General features: G+C 43.5%; 1 protein-coding gene across 2 annotated transcripts in view; it reads left to right on the top strand.

The window, feature by feature from the left end:
- Positions 1-22,595, top strand: part of LOC110524429 (FAS-associated factor 1) — an 81,061-nt gene extending 58,466 nt beyond the window's left edge. For both annotated transcript variants that reach the window (XR_016496272.1, XM_021604036.3), the window contains exons 14-19: positions 623-759; positions 935-1,023; positions 4,855-4,935; positions 5,228-5,305; positions 13,864-14,079; positions 21,384-22,595. Coding sequence is in view for 1 of the 2 variants with exons in the window: in XM_021604036.3 (XP_021459711.1) it covers positions 623-759; positions 935-1,023; positions 4,855-4,935; positions 5,228-5,305; positions 13,864-14,079; positions 21,384-21,467 (685 nt within the window). In the remaining variant the exon portion in view is untranslated. The remainder of the gene's footprint in view (positions 1-622; positions 760-934; positions 1,024-4,854; positions 4,936-5,227; positions 5,306-13,863; positions 14,080-21,383) is intronic.

The raw sequence follows: 22,595 nt of genomic DNA, 5'->3' as shown, positions 1-22,595 counted from the left end.
TGGTGAAATGAAAGAGTAATGTTGTGGTTGAAATGACCTTGTTTCTCCTGGAATGCTGATTGGAGATTGGTGCTAATGCTTCCCATGGTTAAGTGTTGAGTTGATGCTGTTCCATCTCAAAGTTTGAAAAGTAATGCAACCTACACTCTCAACTTTGATTTCATGATTAATGAGTAGCACCCCCGACCAGACCAATCACTCCATCCCTCTGACCTCATCCTCCACCCATTTCATTACTCCTGTATTTTGCCAGCCAGTTATTAAAGTGGATCTTATTAAAAGGCGAGCAAAAAAATATAATCTGTATTTGCATTCACTCTATAGCAATTCATTAATATTATGACATTTACAGTGAGCGCCAAGGGCCTGCCTGCTAGCCTTTTCCTTCTAGTGAAATGTTAATTTAAAGTTCTGTCTTTGTAATGGAATAAGAAATCCTCTCTGCCCTATCAGTTCATCACCACTGGTGGGGAATACTAATTTGTCTACTAGGCCTATTTAGACAGGGACGTCTCCTGGAAGAAAAGGCAGAATTGGTTTTAACGTCCTTAATGGTATGAGCCGTGTACCTCTCAAGTGCTGTTCATGTGAAAAATGTCCGTCCTGTCTTTTCCTTTCCTAGACTACTCACCATTTGCACGAGGCATTTTGGCAGTGTGGTGGCACAGACTATTCGGACATACAAGACCGATCAGTTCCCCCTGCTCCTTATTGTCATGGGAAAGAGGACATCAAATGAAGTTTTAAATGTTATTCAAGGTAATGAATGTCAACAATTATTTTATGTTCTGGATAAAGGGAGGGGTTTATGAAGCTATACTTAACTATAGCTATAATTTAGCAATTTACTCTGACCCTTCTGTAATGATAAAATAGTAAGTATTTGTGCGAAGAAAAAAAATGTAATGCCTTGTTTTTTATTATTCTTTTGAAGGCAATACAACAGTGGATGAGTTGATGATGAGGCTAATGGGTGCAATGGAAATCTTCTCAGCTCAGCAGCAAGAGGACATCAAGGATGAGGTACAGATGAGAGGAACTCTGAAAGCACACAGAAGAACAGAGTCTTTAAGGGGGAGTAGATGTTTGAAATGTAAGCCATGATTAGGCCATGGCCACTGAAATATACCATGATTTGTTTAATCAGAGGCAAAGAGGGAGACAATTATTGTGCCATTTGAGCCGTTCTCATAGAATTATGCCATAGTTTGTCTTGGAGCTAAATGGGGACACGCGGAGACAAATCGGAATGCATTGTGACTGCCACCAGCTCCATTTAGGGCCAAGGCTAGGAACACACATCTGAGAGGCCCTTTGTCTGGGGCAGGGGGGCGAAGCACAATTAATTTCCCTCCCATTTGGTTTTAGTTAACTGTGCCTAAGGTCTTCACAATGGGAGCAGGATACAAACTCTTCTCTTTTTCACCATTCTCTGTCCATTGCCGTTTTAATCCAATAGAAACTCGACAAACAAATTCCAAGCTCCACTCTGAGAAGAAAGCAGCGAAACAGAAGCGGTATTCTTTCATGTGAGGACAGGAATCTTGGGACAGTATGGCTGGGGTCCCTCTGTGTCAGACATTTACCTGACCTCATGAATGCTGTCTTTCATGTGTCGAAATGGATGGATTTAATCATTCTCCCGTTCTAGCAGATATTTACTCAACATCAAATAAACAAAGAACGGCATTCTAGTTTTGTCTGACCCTTTAAACAGGTAGTTCCCCTCAGCTGACTACACTAGACCATGTTGTCTTTGGCATACAGTTGTTGTTAGTGAATACAGATGACTCAATGCCCTGTTTCTTTGTACTGTTTAAACCTCTCATTAATCAGCAGTCTGGAAGAGATGAAGTGGGAAGACGTGCCATCAGGCTCAGACCAATGTGCTCAATACTTAGCGTCAACTTGTCAGTGGGAGATGACTGACTACCAGTACACATTCTCTCTCACCGACATATCTTTAGACCTTTCACTCTTGTTGATGGGATAGAGGTTTAAAGAAAGAAATGGTCACAAAGTGGTTACTGTCTCTGAGATGAAAGGCATCTCCAGCAGCGTGTTGTAGTAGATTAAAACCTGAGATTGTCTCATGTTCCTCAGCACTAGGCCTGGCTGGTTGCCTGTCTGTCTTAGTCACATCATATGAGGAATGTGTTCGACTCCCACCGTGTTTACTTAACAATACTAGTTTAGTTACCTTTCAGTGTTTGATTCGTTTAGTTATATCATATCGTCATGGGAATTGTGAGACAGTGTTGTTTTGCGCACAGCCGGAGGGGTAACTGTAGGTGAGCCAATGAGTGTCTGCAACTGGGGTTCCCATTAGGTTCTTATTGGATGCCTACCCTTTCAGAAAAAAATAATTAAGACAAATAAGCAACAAGAAGTGTGTACACTGTGCACATGTCACTAAGCTGTATGTCGTGTGTCCAGGCTGGATGATACAGCACCAAGCTGTGACCAGGCTGGATGATACAGCACCAAGCTGTGACCAGGCTTGGATGATACAGCACCAAGCTGTGTGACCAGGCTTGGATGATACAGCACCAAGCTGTGTGACCAGGCTTGGATGATACAGCACCAAGCTGTGTGACCAGGCTTGGATGATACAGCACCAAGCTGTGTGACCAGGCTTGGATGATACAGCACCAAGCTGTGTGACCAGGCTTGGATGATACAGCACCAAGCTGTGTGACCAGGCTGGATGATACAGCACCAAGCTGTGTGACCAGGCTGGATGATACAGCACCAAGCTGTGTGACCAGGCTGGATGATACAGCACCAAGCTGTGTGACCAGGCTGGATGATACAGCACCGTTTAGAGAAGTTGAGGGACAGGTTTTCATGGGTAGAAGCTTGGGTGGTTGCGTTGCTATTGTCTTCATAGATGCAAAGCGAATATGACAGCTTTTGATGTCAACAGAAATACTGTTATTCACTTAACATACCATGCAATTTGGTTCTTAATGACTTTTCAATTTGACATATTTAGAATGTTTCTGTTCATGACAAGTAGTATATTATTTTCTGGCATATTGACAAGCGATCTGGCTCCATAAAGGTCACTGGTTGTGTTAATTACACAGGCCTGTCGGGATTGATGGAAATGTGAAGTGATAATGTCACAAATCAGGAGAACAAATGATCATGAGTGGGTAATGTACCAGAGTGATTAATAACCGCAGGAATCTGGAACCACATCCTGTAAATGCCAGACCATATACATCTTCGCTGTGAAGTGAACTTGTCACTCCTTGAGCTCTCCTACCGCCTTTCAATCATTGGAAAGAGTTATCATATTAGCTAAATCTCCTCACTACGTTTACAGTCATAGATATTTAAATACAATTGTTTGGCCCCTTGGCCCCCTTATCAGTTGAATGCCTTGGGTTAGATTTATGTACAGCATGTCAGTAATCAGTCATCATTTGGACTTGAGAGAGTTCAAGCAGAGGACTCCTAAGGCTAGGGGTGTTGGTGTACTTTGAGTCACCCTTCAGTACAGGTCACTCAGAAGAATTCAGGTTCACCCCAGGAAGACTAGCTGTCGCCATTGGCGTCGGCTAATGAGGATCCCCCAAAAAATCTAAACCTCAGTCCCTATATTCCGACCTGATGTTCTCCCATTGCCACAGCCCCCGCTATCCCAGACTGCTCTGAGCTCACACATACTCACTGTCTGAGGCTGTCCTGCTCTGCTGGCCCATTCTTCTGAGGACAGACCCAGACATCTGCCAACATCACACTTGCATTCCTCACTAACTGACTGACATGCCTGGGAGGTGGACAGACTGCAGCAGAGCCAAAAAGTTACTTTCACATAGATTTGAACGAACTTGACTTTACCAAACACACCTGGATTGTCTGTTTAGTTAGTTATGGACTGTGCATCAACAGCAGGAAATACCTGGCTGTTAGAATCTGTTCCATACTTTTTTGTTTATTCCTTTAATCTATTTTAATACCAGATAAAGGCTACATAAGTAGTTGGAAACTGTATTGTATAGTATCACTTCAATACCCAGTAAATGAAGAAAGGTACCTGTCTGTAATGTTATGGGTAGTAAAGGCAACGTTTGTTTGTTTCATGATATTTTATTAAAGGGGTGTATTTTATTAAAGGGGAATGAACAGAATACGGAAGATTATACTTTACAGTAACTGTTATTGCGTGACTGCTGGACAAATGCACTTACGATAAGTGAGCCTTTATTCTTTTGTCCTCAACCATGCTATTACAATGTCTATTCAGCGACCAATATAATTTAGGACAACAGAAAAATGTATCCTTTTCATTCTCAGGCTTGCAAGAATTGACCACTCCCCCTGCCATGTGCACAAACCCCACAAATCACAATAGCTTAACTTTTTCACGTCATTGGCACAAAGTCCAGGGTTCAGAAAAGAAAAGGTAGTCTCCCAGGCTCCAAAACAAATGCCATTGCTGACACAATGGAAACAGTTCTTTCTCCCTGCTTTAGAAAGCCTATTACACACAGCCTGTAGAAAGGCAGTCGTCTGCCTCTGTACAAACAGGAACTCTGAGGGAAAAGAAAAGAGCCCTCAGGTCTGTTAAGGAAGTCAAGGCCCGGATGGATTCCCTTCTCCCACATGATACTCTTTCAAGCCTTGTCTGGCTAAACCACACAAAGCATTCAGTTCTCTCATTCTACTTCCTGCTGCTCAGCTGCCAGGTATCACAGCTATTCAACACAGAACAATATAACATGTGGCAGAGGAAGAAAGCTACTTTGTTTTTACTTTAACTACTTCAGTTATTGGTGTTATTGGTTACCTCATAACTTGAGGGTATTTGACTTCTCTTCTAACGTGGTCTCTTTCTCTATCCAGGATGAACGTGAAGCCAGGGAAATGGTGAAGAGGGAGCAGGATGAGGCCTACCAACTGTCATTAGAGGCTGACCGTAAAAAGGTTGGGCATCATCTACAACACAATGGCATGGATCCATTCTCATCAGATTAATGTTAGAGGGTTTTTAGCATGCATTTTAGCATTAAACTCAAGTGAAACATTATACAGCGCACAACTTTAAAGTGGATACCCTTCTATAATCATGTTATGATTGTGGCCATTACTATATGTCGTTAATGGTTATTGTGAAACCACCCAGTAAACCTGTTAACAGTCGCATGGTTGATTGTTTGATCACTATTCGTAATGGTTTGATGTCGGATGGATTAATAAAAATATATTTCTGTTTCAGAGAGAAGCACAGGAGAGAGAGCAGGCAGAACAGCTTCGCCTGCAACAGATCCAGAAAGAAGCAGATGATGAGAAAGAGGTGAGAACATTAACCATAATGTTTAGAGTTAAACAATAATTTCCTACTTAGATAACTGAAAACACATGGTCACTTTGTTAGATAAAAAAATATATACATGATTTATACAGTACATGACCAAAAGTATGTGGACAGATACTTGTCAAACATCTCATTCCAAAATCATAAGCATTAATATGGAGTTGGTCCCATCTTTGTTGCTATAACAGCCTCCACATGACTGGGAAGGCTTTCCATGAGTTGTTGGAACATTGCTGCGGGTACTTGCTTCCATTCAGCCACGAGCATTAGGGAGGTGTGGCGCTGAGGTTGGGTGAATAGGCCTGGCTCACAGTTGGTGTTCCAATTCATCCCAAAGGTGTTGAATGGGATTGAGGTCAGGGCTCTGAGCTGGCCAGTCAAGTTCGTCCACACCAATCTCAACAAACCATTTCTGTATGGACCTTTCTTTGTGTACGGGGCATTGTCATGCTGAAACAGGAAAGGGCCTTCCCCAAACTGTTGCCACGAAGTTGGAAGCACAGAATCTTCTAGAATGTCATTGTAGGCTGTAGCATTAAGATTTCCCTTCACTGGAACTAAGGGGCCTAGCCCGAACCATGAAAAACAGCCCCAGACCATTATTCCTCCTCCACCAAACTTTACCGTTGGCTGTATGCATTGGGGCAGGTAGTGTTCTCCTGGCATCTGCCAAACCCAGATTAATCAGTCAGACTACCAGATGGTGAAGCGTGATTCATCACTCCAGAGAACGCGTTTCTACTGCTCCAGAGTCCAATGGCGGCGTGCTTTACACCACTCCAGCCGACGCCTGGCATTGCGCATGGTGATCTTAGGCTTGTGTGCGGCTGCTCGGCCATGGAAACCTATTTCATGAAGCTCCCAACGAACAGTTCTTGTGCTGACGTTGCTTCCAGAGGCAGTTGATAGTGAGTGCTGCAACCGTGTTGCAACCGAGGACAGGGTTGTTTTACACGCTAAAGCACTTGGGAGTCCCGTTCTGTGAGTTTGTGTGGCTACCACTTCGCAGCTGAGCAGTTGTTGCTCCTTGGCGTTTCCACTTCACAATAACAGCACTTACAGTGGACCAGGGCAGCTCTAGCAGGGCAGAAGTCTGACAAACCGACCTATGGCGGTGCCACGTTGAAAGTCACTAAGCTCAGTAAGGCCATTCTACTGCCAATGTTTGTCTATGGAGATTGCAAGGTTGTGTGCTAAATTTTATACACCTGTCAGCAATGGGTGTGGCTGAAATAGCCGAATCCACTCATTTGAAGGGGTATCCACATACTTTTGTATAGTATTTGAGTCTGTTTCGTGCTGCATGTCCAATAATGTTGTTTGTGGAGTGTATGCTAACATGTGATCCCCATGGTGGAGGCAGAGAGAGAGAGGGACATGTACTAATCTCTTGTGTGTACAGTAAGCCCTATCCCTGTTAAGCTTGTCATACAGAGATGGTATTGTTCTGTTTGAATTCCCTACAACACACAAGCTCATATTGAAACCAAGTGAACAAAAGATGCAGCACAAAGCACGGTGGGACAAAGAAAAACAATTATGGCAGTGGGAACGCAGTGGTGGATGCTGTAGATATAGCTCCTTTTAGCCAGCTGATTGGCTATTTACTCAGCAGCAAACTCCACAGACAGTAGGGATCAGGTGAACCAGCTAGCTGAGATAATTTGTCACATTAGTTAAACAGCCACGAACAAAAGCCCTTTCTGTCCAGTCTTAATTATATCACTGTAGTCCTCTAGCCCGTTGCCATGGTTTCCTCTCCACCAACCGACCCTGCTTGTATGCAACAGTGTAGATATTCAGAAACATGATACCCAACAATGGCCCCTCTGTTGTTTACATGCAGTCTATACCACATCCTTTACCTCAGACAGGCTTACCTTATTGTGGCCCTAAAGTCTAAAGCAGGGGAAAACACAATCTAGTCATTGACCTGACCTGTGTGTGACTGTATCAGGTGTATTTTCACCTGTCTGGTTGTGTGTCTGCCTGGTCAAGTGTGAGGCAGGCAGGAGGGCATGTGGTGTGTTTTTAGTAGGGTTTCACATTTTGGGGAATATTCAGAGGTGGAAACTCTCCGTGGGAATTAACAGGGAATATATATGGGAATTAATGGAAATACTTGCATATTAATACCATTTAAATTGGTCAGTCTGTTGCGTGTGTGTTCCCAAACAATGACCAGTTGCGCTCTGAGGCGGCTGATGTTGGTGGAATTTGTAGGATGAGGGGAAAGAGCCTCAGATCCACAAAGTCCCTTCCACCAGGTGACTGATGCAATATGGCAATCGTGCCAGCATATCATCTCCATCCCAAAGCCCTTGCTTGGAAGTGTACTTCGCCAGACTGCCAAGAACCTTGCCCTCATCCAGGCCAAGGTGGTGAGACACGGTAGTGATGACACCATAGGTCTTGTTGATCTCTGCACCAGGCAGGATGCTCTTGCTAGCATACTTGGGGTCCAACATGAACGCTGCATCGTCTATGGGATTCAGGCAGAAGCCATACTTTTTGATGTATTTCAGATCTGCAGTTTCCTCTGCTTGGAGCAACAAAGAAGTGGGCAGTGCAGTACGGACTTCTTCTCTTACATCTGCAAGCAGAGTCTGAACATCAGACAGGATGGCATTGTCTCCCTCAATCTGTGCAATGGCCACTGCTATAGGTTTCAGGAGTTTCAGGCTGCTTACCACTCTCTCCCAAAATACATCATCCAGGAGGATGCTCTTGATGGGGCTGTCCATATCGGCAGACTGTGATATGGCCATTTCTTGGAGAGACTGCTTCCCCTAAAACATGATGACAACGCCACCCCAATGGGTGTTGCTGGGCAGCTTCAATGTGGTGCTCTTATTCTTCTCACTTTGCTTGGTGAGGTAGATTGCTGCTATAACTTGATGACCCTTCACATACCTTACCATTTCCTTGGCTCTCTTGTAGAATGTATCCATTGTTTTCAGTGCCATGATGTCCTTGAGGAGAAGACTCAATGCATGAGCAGCACAGCCAATGGGTGTGATGTGAGGCTAGGACTCCTCCACTTTAGACCAAGTAGCCTTCATGTTTGCAGAGTTGTCTGTCACCAATGTAAATACTTTCTGTGGTCTTAGGTCATTGATGACTGCCTTCAGCTCATCTGCAATGTAGAGACCGGTGTGTCTGTCCTCTTGTAGAATACTGGTTAAGGTGTGGCGATATAGTCAATTATTCCTTGCCCACGAACATTCGACCACCCATCAGAGATGATTGCAATAGTCTGCTTTCTGTATGATTTGCTTGACCTTCACTTGAACTCTGAATCCAGCAAATTAGTAGATAAAGCTTGTCTGGTTGTAGGAGTGTATGTGGGCGAAGAATATTCAGACATCTCTTACAATACACATTGCTTGTGAGCGTCAGTTGCATACACAGCTCGAGCAAGACATTCATCAGCTTTTCTCTGACTACGTTCCTCTATTTAGTCAATAACTTCTGATTCCAGGAGGACTATGAGCTGTTGCTATCGATAAGGTGTCTGATTCCTCATTTTCACCTTGAATAGAAGTAGAGGGACTTTTGTCAGGGTTGCTTGTTGTGAGCGCTGTGGGAACTTTATGCACTTCGCCAGATTCTGCATCTTTGTTGCATTCTTCACAAATGATTTGGCACAGTATTTGCAAATGTACACAGCTTTTCGTTCTACATTAACTGCAGTGAAATGTCTCCGCACATCAGATGGTGCCCGTGGCATTTTCCTGTAGAGTAGAAAAACAATGAGGAAAAGAAAATACAATTCCATGTACAGATAAATAGTTAGATTAAACTCCTTTGTAAGATAAATGTTTTAAAATTAAACATGTATGGAAACAGGTGAATTAACACTCCTCAGTTAGCAGGCTTAACCTCTTGGTGTTAGGGGGCAGTATTTTCATTTTTGGAAAAAAAAACATTCCCGTTTTAAACGGGATATTTTGTCAGGAAAATATGCTAGAATAGGCATATAATTGACAGCTTTGGATAGAAATCACTCTGACGTTTCCAAAACTGTAAAGATATTGTCTGTTAGTGTAACACAACTGATTTGGCAGGCGAAAGCGCCCCGGGTTTTGAAAGCGCTGTGTTCCAATGACTCCCTATATGGCTGTGAATGTACCATCAACGAGCTTACGCTTTCTACGTATTCCCCAAGGTGTCTACAGCATTGTGACGTAGTTTTACGCATTTCTGTTGAAGAATAGCCGTATGGGGGCACATTGCGTAAGTGGTCACATGGTGGCTCCGAGAGAGATTCTCGCGTAAAGTGCAGAGGTAGCCATTACTCCAATCGGTCCTAGAGAAAAAGAAATTGTCCCGACGAATATATTATCGAATACATATTAGAAAAACACCTTGAGGATGGATTCTAAACAACGTTTGCCATGTTTCTGTCGATATTATGGCGCTAATTTGGAATATTTTTCGGCATTGTGGTGACCGCAATTTCCGGGCGATTTCTCAGCCAAACGTGAAGAACAAACTGAGCTATTTCGCCTACAAAAATAATATTTTGGGAAAAAATGAACTTTGGCCGTCTACCTGGGAGTCTCGTGAGTGAAAACATTCGAAGTTCATCAAAGGTAAATTATTTAATTTGATTGCTTTTCTGATTTCCGTGACAAGTTTGCCTGCTGCTAGCAAGGCATAATGCTATGTATGCTAGGCTATGATAAACTTACACAAATGCTTGTCTAGCGTTGGCTGTAAAGCATATTTTGAAAATCTGAGATGACAGGGTGATTAACAAAAGGCTAAGCTGTGTTCCAATATATTTCACTTGTGATTTTCATGAATAGGAAGATTTTCTAGGAAGATTTATGTCCGTTGCGTTATGCTAATTAGTGTCAGATGATGATAACAGTCCCGTTCATGGGCTGGGCGTCACTACAGGTTAAGCAAGCTAAACCTCAGAAACTGTTAACAAGTTAGAAATTATTTAAACACACTTTGCTGTAGGCTACTATTTACTAGTTAACAATAAATCATTTGTCATATAAAATATATTCACCCCACCCAGTATTGTAATCAAAACTTACCAGAAAGCATCTCATTAGTGTGCAAGATCTTGAATTAGCTGTACATGTGATGGAGGGATGCACTGCATACAGAGGGTTGCAATTCCATTGAATTGGGGATAGTTTAACCAAAATATTCCACAAGACCTATAATTGCCTTGTGTGTATCCCACAAAAAAAGGTTCACTGTTATAAGCTTACTTTTTTGATGAATTGAAGCAAAATTCCCCAAATTCCCGGGCTTAACTTCCCATGGAAAATATTCGAGAAAATGTCGGAAATTTACTGGAACATTTCCAACCCTATTTTTTAATGATGAGAGTGGAGACTGAGACACACTGTTGGATTCAGTAATGAAGCCTCAAGGACACTCCCCACAACAGGAGAGTGACACAAACAACCTGGAGGAAGACCAATAATAAGCCACAGACACACATCAACACACATCATTCCACAACCATAATCATGTGCAGGGATGAGGTAAAGGGAGTTCTTTGTGTGTATGCCATTATTGTGTATGACAGGCTTTCACAGGTGGTACATCTTCATAGATTACGTCTAGATTTACATCAAGTATTTGACATACATTTTGTACCTATATCTGAACTTAATGACTCATCACACAACCGTAACTGGCACTGGAACCTCAGATGTACAGTTGAAGTTGGGAGGACTCCACTTAGGTTGGAGGTTTTCAACCACTCCACACATTTCTTGTTAACAAACTATAGTTTTGGCAAGTCGGTTAGGACATCTACTTTGTGTATGACACAAGTCATTTTTCCAACAATTGTTTACAGACAGATTATTTCACGTATACTTCACTGTATCACAATTCCAGTGGGTCAGAAGTTTACATACACTAAGTTGACTTTGCCTTTAAACAGCTTGGAAAATTCCAGAAAATGATGTCATGGCTTTGGAAGCTTCTGATAGGCTAATTGACATCATTTGAGTCAATTGGAGGTGTATCTGTGGATGTATTTCAAGGCCTACCTTCGAACTCAGTGCCTCTTTGCTTGACATCATGGGAAAATCGCAAGAAATCCTCAGACCTCAGAAAAACAATTGTACACCTCCACAAGTCTGGTTCATCCTTGGGAGCAATTTCCAAATGCCTGAAGGTACCATGTTCATCTGTACAAACAACCGTCATACCGCTCAGGAAGGAGACGCGTTCTGTCTCCTAGAGATGAACGTACTGGTGCGAAAAGTGCAAATCAATCCCAGAACAACAGCAAAGGACCTTGTTAAGATGCTGGAGGAAAGGGGTACAAAAGTATCTATATCCACAGTAAAAAGAGTCCTATATCGACATAACCTGAAAGGCCGCTCGTCAAGGAGAAGCCACTACTCCAAATCTGCCATTAAAAAAGCCAGACTATGGTTTGCAACTGCACATGGGGACAAAGAGCGTACTTTTTGGGAAAATTTCCTCTGGACAGATGAAACAAAAATAGAACTGTTTGGCCATAATGGCCATCGTTATGTTTGGAGGAAAAAGGGGGACGCTTGCAAGCTAAAGAACACCATCTCAACCGTGAAGCACGGGGGTTGCTGCATCATGTTGTGGGGGTGCTGGTGCGCTTCACAAAATAGATGGCATCATGAGGCAGGAAAGTTATGTGGATATATTGAAGCAACATCTCAAGACATCAGTCAGGAAGTCGAAGCTTGGTCGCAAATGGGTCTTCCACATGGACATAGACTATAAGCATACTTCCAAAGTTGTCGTAAAATGGCTTAAGGACAACAAAGTCAAGGTATTGGAGTGGCCATCACAAAGCCCTGACCTCAATCCTATAGAAAATGTGTGGGCAGAACTGAAAAGGTGTGTGCGAGCAAGGAGGCCTACAAACCTGACTCCATTACACCAGCTCTGTCAGTAGGATTGGGCTAAAATTCACCGAACTTATTGTGGGAAGCTTGTGGAAGGCTACCCAAAATGTTTGACCCAAATTAAACAATTTAAAGGCAATGCTACCAAAATACGAATTGAGTGTATGTGAACTTCTGACCCACTGGAAATGTGATGAAAGAAATAAAAGCTGAAATAAATCATTCTCTCTACTATTATTCTGACATTTCACATTCTTAAAATGAGGTGGTGATCCTAAGACGGAATTTTTACTACGATTAAATGTCAGGAATTGTGAAAAACTGTGTTTAAATGTATTTGGCTAAGGTGTATGCAAACTTCTGACTTCAACTGTATTTAGACAAGGCTCGAGTTCTAACCACAGACCTAGTTCCAGATTGTTTCGCTCGATCACCCACTACTACTGCTGTCGGTCATCAGGTAGAAGGTTGGGAGATAATATGCGGAGCCTGTGTGTCTGTATAGTGTGTGGAGGAAGGACAACAGCTGTCCCAACCATTCAGAGTTGTGCTGCTTATCCCTGGCTGCTCCAATGCCTAATTTCTCTGACATTGTGTGTGAGTAAACAAGGCAGCATGGTGTCCCACACCTGGAGCCCAGCCAAACACCCACCCACTCAGCCGTCCGGGACTACACACTGTCTGTACCCACAGACCAGACCTCAAGTCTGCCTCACGTCTCCGGCTGTCTGCCCTGCACCACCCGTCACAATGCCCCGCAGGGTAACAAACCGCTCAGTAGACCCATGAGTACAAGGGGAAATGCTTTCTGTGATTTTGTCTTTGTGTGGAGAGGGAGATGAAAGGATGAGAGGCAGGGGGGGGGAGTGGTGATGTCATTATTTACTGGTACCAGTGGCCTCATGGTGCTCCTGTCAGGTGTGCACACTTCCCCCTCTCGCCCCTCCTGTGGTGGTGGTTGTTTTTTGCGTTGAGTGGTTATGCTCCTGTGTGTTCTTTGTGAGAAGCAGGCCCTAAGTGAGGCGTGCGCTCTGTGGCTTTACAGACGCCACAGTTCAGTGTGCTGCTGGGGGGCCCTTTACCAGGCATCTACCTGGGGAGTGCCTCTGGCACGCTCCCACTCAAAGCCTGGAGCTGCTAATGAGCTACTGTTGTACACTTTTATGAAATATAATTGCATTATGGTTGGTAAATAAAGCTGCTGTGTGTTGTCACAGCATATGCTACCCTCTGTCAAAACAGGAACAACAAGCTGGATGGAAAGAGCCCCGCGGGAGCAGCAGGTCCTGCTCTGTGACACTGGAGACCTGATTAATTTCCCTGCTGTTGATGAGGCGATCCTATTTGTTCTGGGCAGTTATCTAATCTACCCCGGCACGAGTTAGCGTTGTTCTGCATGTCTTTATTAATGAGACTCACCGACTAGCCTACACGTTTTGGAAGAAGAGGCCAGAGGATTTAATGCCTTGTGGATTCAGTGTAATTTATATGTTGCCTCATAAATAGTTGTTTTAAAGTTCCCCTTTCTCCCACAGTTTGTTCCATGAAACAAAGTGAATCTATGTCATTGTAAGCAAAGTAATCACACTTAAGTCATTGTCCAACTGTGAATAATCACCCCCTTCCCTACCTAACTCTATGATCGCTTTGTCCCTCCCCTTTGTTCAGGCCATCCGTCTCTCATTGGAACATGCCCTGCCGCCAGAGCCTGCGGAGGAGGGAGGAGAGCCAATTAGCAAGCTGCGTATACGAACTCCCAGTGGTGAGTTTCTGGTGCGGCGCTTCCTGGGCAGCACCAAGTTGCAGGTCCTCTTTGACTTTGTGGCCTCCAAGGGCTACCCCTGGGATGACTTCAAACTGCTCACCACCTTCCCCCGCAGAAACGTGAGTATTTACATTTTTAGCCTTATCCAAAGCGACTTATAGTAGTGGAATGCATACATTTTCCTACTTTTTTCGTACTGGTCCACCTCGTACTGGTTCCCACAACCCTGGCATTGTAAGCGCCATGCTCTACCAACTGAGCCACACGGCACCACAGTGTGTTTATATTAGGAATGTAGCGATTCACCAATACGTATCGGTCCCCAATAAAAATATTTAAGATACAAGTGCATCGAGCCACAAACCGATTGAAATGTAGCATGCGTCGATCAGAAAATATTTTATTATGTTCTTTCTAACTTCCAAAAAAAGAACTCCTCTATTGTGACAACTGATGCATCCTCTCGTTTAGTGTGGAACTACGTGTAGGCTTAACTGTGAGTCATTGATCTACAAGTCATTTTGCATGCAGAACAACTACAGGCAATGTCAGTAGCCTAGTCAAACTGAGCACTGTGCCCAGCTTCGCGCACTGACCAACGTGAGGTAGGCGGTCTGTTCCTGATCTTGCTTATCTGCGCGGCACCTTCAGCATTCAAATGCTTAAATGGCTTGCGTGATATTAGGCTTTTTTAGTTGAGTAACAACCGAGCAAATTAAATAGGTTATCTATGTGCTGTTGAAAAAGTGTTTTACGGGAATGAAAGTAAGATACTGGAGACAAAAAACAGGCTCCATTAAACACCCCTAATCTGATAGTGGTAGTGGGGTGGTAGAAGCCTGGTCTCCCTAATAATTGTTATTATTAGGTGAGTGCTTACATTTGTCCTATTTCACACATTAGTGTGTATTATACAAGTGTGAATTAGTCATGTTATGTTTTTGCATATCCCACTCTCCCTGAGACACCCTCGGAGAGTGGGGCCAGGGATCAGCCATTGACGGCGACCCTGGAGCAATTAGGCTTAAGTGCCTTGCTGAAGGGTACATTGACTGACTTTTTTCACCTAGTCGGCTCGAGGATTCTAACCAGCGACCTATTGGTTACTGGCCCAACGCTATTATGGCTCAACTCAGGTGCCTACATAGTCCATATGCCATAGACCTACACGGATTATACAAAACATTAACACCTGTTCTGTCCATGACCTAGACTGACAAGGTGAATCCAGATGAAAGCTATGATCTCTTATAGATGTCACCTGTTAAATCCACTTCAATCAGTGTAGATGAAGGGGGAAGACATTTTTAGGCTTTGAGACATGGATTGTGTACATGTGCCATTGAGAGGGTCAATGGGCAAAACAAAAGATTGAAGTGCTTTTGGACGGGTATGGTAGTAGGTGCCAGGCTCACCGGTTTGTGTCAAGAACTGCAGCGCTGCTGGGTTTTTCAAGCTCTGTTTCCCATGTGTATCAAGAATAGTCCACCACTCAAAGGACATCAACCAACTTGACACAACTGTGGGAAGCATTGGAGTTGACATGTGGAAATGTTTTGACACCTTCTAGAGTCATACCCCAACAAATTGAGGCTGTTCTGAGAGTAAAAGGGGTGTGGGGGGGGGGTTGTGCGCAACTCAATATTAGGAAGGTGTTCCTAATATTTGGCATACTCGGTGTACAATCATTTACACACCAAACACAGAAGTCAGCTCAGACAGATCAAGCTCAGAGGCCTAGGTCATGAGCTCGAACAGCAACAACAAATGTTAGTGCATCGGATTGCGTTGAACCGAATTCCATCGATTTGTTCTCCAAATCATTTAACTAAAACGTATCTTGTATCGAATCGTCTTGAACACATCCCTACTTTTAACAAGGTGGAACCAAAGTGTAACTAATGACCATTATTTAACTCTACAGTATGTTTATCTTTATTTGCTCAGTACCTTTGGCTGGCTAACTACAGGTACTAAGCAGTGATCAACACAGCAGCCTGTAATGTAACATCTCTGCAGGAGAAGTCCACAGTCATAATTGGCTCACCCCTGCATGTGGCTCCAGTTTGTTGCTCATCTCAATCCCTAGAGTCCAGAGAGTGTGACTGTTCAGATAGTTAGAGGATTTCTGTATAATTAAAAGCCATGGTGGGCTAATGAGAAATGTGTTTTTTCGTGTGCTTGCGTGAGTGTGTGTGACTTCTATCCACAAGTGCATTTATAATGTGTTGAATATTAATTAGCCAGTACGTATACACAGAAGAGCGCTGGCTACTTAGGATACAGTCAACAGAATTCTCCTCGGTTGGTTCCTCTGCATCCGCGGTGCACGGCGCCGCACCGACTGGAGTTCTCCTCCCAGTAATTAGAGCTGTTGGCCACGCTCTGCTCTGTGCTGTGGCAGGTAGCTAATGAGCACCATTTTAACTCCCTGCTTAATTGGAGTGGTGGAAACAAAATGGGATTTCCATTAATCAAGGGGAGTGTGTGTGTGTGCAGGCCTGCCCAGACAGCCTGCCATCCAGGTCTGTAGGGAACATGGGGGTACAAACACTTCACTCTAGCTAACTCACACCACACGCACACACACATGCACACACTTATACACATGCTTACACTACTCATACAGTACACAAACATTGGCGCACATACAAATGCTCACACACTCAGGTGGGCACACATGCCTTCATCTATTCAAGCATATCCATGCCTTATTCACATCTTCTTAAATACACTTTAAAATACATGTGTTTTATGCCAAGATAAAAATTTCTTCATCTCCAATGAAGTTCTAGGAGAGATGTGGTGCAGAGGACAGGAGAAAGAGAGAGCAGAGTTTATGGGTATGTCCAAAATGGTACCCTGTTCTCTATATCGTGCACTACCCTGTGGGCCCTGGTCAAAAGTAGTGCACTCCCCTGTGGGCCCTGGTCAAAAGTAGTGCACTACCCTGTGGGCCCTGGTCAAAAGTAGTGCACTACCCTGTGGGCCCTGGTCAAAAGTAGTGCACTACCCTGTGGGCCCTGGTCAAAAGTAGTGCACTACATAGAAAACAGGGTGCCATTGTGGACATCACCAAGCAGTGTGTGCCAGAGTGTTTGTGCATCTGAACAGTGCCCAGTCCGTCTAATCCTGCAGCTCTCCTCTCTAATTAAAAGGAGCCTCAATCTCCTCCAGACGCTTCCACTGTTGCTCTGCTCGGATTAGCGGATGTACCACTATTGCATTTGTAATACACCGCAAATGTTTAAACTTCTTCTCTCCTTCCCCTGCATGACAACTAAAGATAATTGGCAGCAATAAGAAAGCAATTAAGTGGAAGATGATTAAACAGAAATAAAATCAAATGCATCGCTGACTTTATACTTTTGTTTCTTTGGCTGCTTGTTAGTTATTGGAGGAATTGACATGTTTTGCTCTTTGCGTCAACATGTTTCTTCACACTCACCAGAACCAGTATGTACTGTGTATGTGGTCTAGATACTTAGTAGTTCCAGTCGTGAGTGAACTTAGCTCAGTCTAGGTTTTAGACCCCCAAACATTCTTCACAGGATATTTTTCTTCACGTTGTGATACTGTACTTTGTGCTGAGTTTAACCTTACCCTAATTGTTGTTCCAGGTTTCTGAAAATGGAATGTTTGAACAGTACCAATGTGTAGAATGATTTAGACAAAACTCTAGATTTAGGAAAAATAAACAGTGCTATGAAATGATCCTCGTGTCCAACTGAACTAGACATCACATCGGCACAACTTTCAAGGAAGAACAATTGCAGTTTATTGATTTAGTCCCAAAATTCATACTCCATCCCCAAAAGTATTTCCATCATATCCTCTCCCACATGTATGAATGCATGTGGGATATAGCTCCATGTAGGTTATAGCTCTGATTCCAGTCGCTCTTATCCAGAGCGACGTACAGGAGCAATTAGGGTTTAGTGCCTTGCTCAAGGACACATCAACAGATTTTTCACCTAGTCAGCTTGGGGATTTGAACCAGCGACCTTTCGGTTTCTGAGTCAAAGCTCTTAACCGCTAGGCTACCTGCTCCCCATAGTCCTGTACATGCGTACTGTACTCAGTCTCACACTTTATGCACTGTGTGTGTGTGGGACTGGTGTTTGTGTTGGCTCCGCTCTAGACAGCATATAGGGGACTTCTGAGAGCAGATTGCTTCCCTGTTCCAGAGAAGTTAAAAGCTCAGGGCCTGTTCCCCTGGGGAACGGCAGCCCCCCTTTTCACCCTCCTCCCTCTCTCCAGGCCGCGCGGCGGCCCACTTTGAAGTGTGTTGTTCACGCCCTGGCTCTACGTGTTGTCATCGTTCCTGGAAGCACATAATGATCTCCCACTGCTTTTGTAATTGGCCAAATAAACACTTGACAACACAAGTTTTTAAAACAGACAAGCTATATGGTTTGAATTAACACAGAACCTAAATGGCTTCATAAAAAAATGTTATTTCAGCTGCACGTTTGATTGTTAGAAACTGACATCTTGAGACGGGTGTTTATTTTTTCACTCGTCTCAAGTTATCAAATGTTTTATTCATACTAATGAAGTGATTTGCAATATTTATTTTTACTTCAACTTAAGTGTTAATTATGTTAAGCACGATAATCATAACACTGAAGACAATGACATGGAGTTAATCCATTATTTTGTAGATGTGATGGCAGATCCTCAAATGGATATAAAGAAATGTTCCTACTAGTCCTTTACTAAAGATTGAAGGTAAAGATCCAACATTCTCTCAAATAAAATCTAGAAATTCTACTTAGTATGACATCTGAGGGTAGTCATAACATTTCTTGTGCGTTGTCTTGATACAACCCACATTGATGTTCACACACTGAAACCTCCATAGTCCTTGGGTAACTTGCATAAGTAGTGTACGTGAATGAGCCTGTTTTAGACCAACATTTGCCATTAGTTTTAATTTGATGGAGAACTGTTTTATATGACATCTTCAGAGGAATTAGACTATTTTGGCAGTAGTAGTGGGTCTCTCAAGGAAGGTGGCATCTTGTTCTGCTCCGTCAGGATCAGTGTGATCGGGTTAGATGATTATCCAGCAACATTGTCAAGCACTTGAGAAAACACCGCTGCTACGGATTAAACCGCAACCTTCAAAACACTTCAAATGGCCCTCCACAGACTGATGCTAGACTTTCATGTTGTGTGCCAGACATCTAGTTGGTTTATCTACTACACTAAAATGTAATTACAAGTCATACAGTACAGTTTAAATGCTTGTGTATTGCCTTTATCATAGAGCTGTTCATTGATAAGATTGCTTTGTTGGCCATATCATGAATAATGTAGGCCTGTGTATGTTTGTGTCAGGCTCTGCCCGGCTGCTGTATGTGTCAGTCAGGGGAGAAGAGAATTCATCGGATATAGGGAGAGCCAGACAGTGAAAATATAGAGGATATCGTGACGCAGAGTGGAGAGAAAAACAACAGCTTTGTTTGTTGACAGATGCCTCAATGCTTATGGTCTCTTAATTGGATAACAATGTAAACAATCACTGATGGCGCTTGTCTCCTGTGTCAGTGTGGCATCTTGTTTCTCGACTTTCTTTTTAGTCAGATGCTCTCCCCTCCCCCCGTCAACACACACACAGCCGCACCTGCTCCTCCCTAAACCCTAATTTACTCATACCTGATGCTGTGGTGTCATAACAGCCTGTCAGGTTCATTAGCATAGCTGGCATTTGTGAAATACTGAGCAAAAGGTGGGGGGAAAAGGTGTTCAGTTCACCCGTTGGGATGTAATCTTTTAGCAGCACACCATCTTGCTTTCCCCTGGCTGCGGTGCGTTGTGTAGGTTGACGTGACACCCCTCCCTGTGCTGCCTTATGAGCTCAGGTCATGCTGGGGAGCGAGGAGCACTAATGACAGGAGAAATGAGTATGAGAACGTGATGTCAAAGAGCCTCCATTGGTGTGACATTTCCCTTTTCCTCTGGGAATAGCTGTGTTTGCTGATGAATTCTTGCTCCTCTTTGACCTCCCGGCATCATACCGTTGAAATTATGTAGCTCTATTGAAGGTTAGGTTTTGATGACTCAATGATCATTGGAAATATGACTCATTAGGAAAGACGACTCTTTATTTATATTGAGGGAAGATTAGTTTATTACCATATGTGTGTGGTAGAACAGAAGAACATGTCATATCAGGGAGAAGGATCAGCCTGTTGGCGGCATAACAGGCACAATACATCCAAATTCAACGGTGAACCGGGCAGGACAACTGACAACTGCAGGGATTACTTCCCCAGCCAGAGCAGAGGTTGAGAGAGAGAGCGATCTGTCAGGATAGTTACAGAGCAAACTGACTCCATGGTGAAAGGAGAGTTGAGGTGGGTGTTTAACTTGGTTTCAGACTCAAAGGTCTTCCAGCTTTCACATCATCCAGCAGTGTTTCTCCACCTAATGTCGTTGTGAGGATGGTCTCATCGGTGTGAGGTGAACTCGGACCTTCTTGCGCTGGTTGTCTGATGCCTGCTAGTTAATTACCACCCCAGTGATCATAACAGGAGGTCTAATCAGAGGCTGTCACCACAGGCAACAGATAAGCCCTGCCCTGGCCCCCACGTCACAGTAGACAGAGGGCCCAGGTGTGGGGAAGGGGATGACGGGGGCCTATGTAACAGGAGACTCCCGGTGATTAACCCTCATAAGCTAGCAGGCTGGGTTGTCTCATGTTAAACAGCATAGGTTACCCGTGTGTCAACATGACGAAATTGGCTGCATTATGGGTGGCAATGCATTATTACCATCTTGCTCTGCCGATGCCCTCAACCTGGATTTGAATGATGAATATTTTGACACTTATTGATACTGTATGTCTTTTTTTATATTAGCATCTACCTTATGTCTTTTTGTTTGTTTTGTTTTTGTAGGTAAAGGTGATTAGTTTAAGGTCGTAACACACATCGTTCAAGGCAGGTCCTTGTTGAAACCACAGCTGTTTAGTTTGGATGGAAGCCTTAGAAAACAGAAATGATCAATCTCTGGGGAAACGCAACGCTGGCCACCAAAACAGAGATGATCAGATTACTGTCTCACCGTCAACGGCTTTTCCACTTGATGATGTAGCTTAGAGACATACCCCAAGCAGAGGCCAAGTTAACACCTTTTCAGTACGTCTGTTTGCATGGTGTACTTTGGTACGTTCACATTTGTGTACATGTCCCAAGGTACACAGAAAAGTGTTCAATGATAAAAAGATTAAGAATTGGACTAGTTGATAGTTTGTACTTTTTACCAGGCACATTGCAACTTAACAATTTCCATGTATGCACATGTGGTTAAATGCCACTTCCAACTGGAGCTAGAACAAGGACTTGTGTAATGACTGTCATGTATCCTGTATGAATGTGTCCTCTTCTCATGCTTCTCTTGTTCTCTTTCTCTGCAGATCACCCAGCTAGACCCAGCCTCGTCTTTACTGGAGGCCAAGCTTTTCCCGCAGGAGACCCTGTTCCTGGAAGCTAAAGAGTAGGACAGCCTGGCCATGTGGTGGTGGGACTGGCTGGAAGAGTAGTGAAGAGTTAGCATGGTTTTAGTGGGTCTACAGAGACAGACCACCCTCTCACATGGAGGTGAACTCTCAAACACACACAATACACAACATATACAGTACACTATTCACACTCACCCCCCCCCCCCCCCCCCCCCCCCCCCACACACACACACACACACACGCGTAAGCATCCCTGCTCTCGGCCTGTGCATCGTACATGAATGCCTAGTGTACACGTCTGCACAGAGAAGCTACCACAAGCACACAGCCAAACACTCTCGCCCCTCACTTAATTGCAGTGTCATGGTTTTCTCTGTCCACACTTACAGTATGATAAAGGATATTAATAAGAAACTTTTGAGTAGAAGAACAGCATCACGGACAAGGACTTCCCACTACAGTACGGCTGCTTTTTTTAAGTCATGTTTTGTTTGAATAAAATAAGCAAGGAGACATTTCCTGGAGAACGCTGGACTATCTAATCTCCACCTGCAATTGGCCGTACCCCCATTGCTCCCACCTGCCCCTCCATGCACCCAACCAGGGATGGACCCCCTCCTGCCCCCTTCCCACCCGCAGCCAGAGAGGCTCAATGTTCCTGATCTGCACCCCTCCTGCTCTGCTCTGACCAATCTGGTTTTAATTTCAAAATGCTCCACAACCAACTGTTACTACTTTATTTTTCTTGATCCTTTTTAAGTTTGATGCTGTATTAGTTTTAGTTTGATATACATTATATAAAATATATATGAACATGCATCCGTCTGAGCCAGCACTCTCTTGGAACGCGCACACACACATACACGTCATATGAATTTTGTATTATTGTGGCCTTTTGTGATTTTTTTTTTTTTTTTTTTTCCCCCCTAATTTAAGTGGTATCGTTAATACAGATTTGACCGTGAGTGTGTTGAGCTGTAGTGGAGAGATGGGTAGGCTATTCATTTTGTAAATCTGACTTGGAACATTTAGTATTTTAAGTGGCTATTAGGTTTTATTTAAATTTGGTTTATTCCTTGTCACCTTCTGAGTCATTATTTCAGGGTTTCTGTCAATGAGACCTCAGCAAACTTTCTACAAAACATTAAAGCTATTATATTATTTAAA

Source organism: Oncorhynchus mykiss, chromosome 5 (genome assembly GCF_057628025.1).
Source record: "Oncorhynchus mykiss isolate SJ-2025 chromosome 5, ASM5762802v1, whole genome shotgun sequence".
NCBI classification, from domain to species: domain Eukaryota; kingdom Metazoa; phylum Chordata; class Actinopteri; order Salmoniformes; family Salmonidae; genus Oncorhynchus; species Oncorhynchus mykiss.
This window is presented reverse-complemented; position numbering and strand designations above follow the sequence as displayed.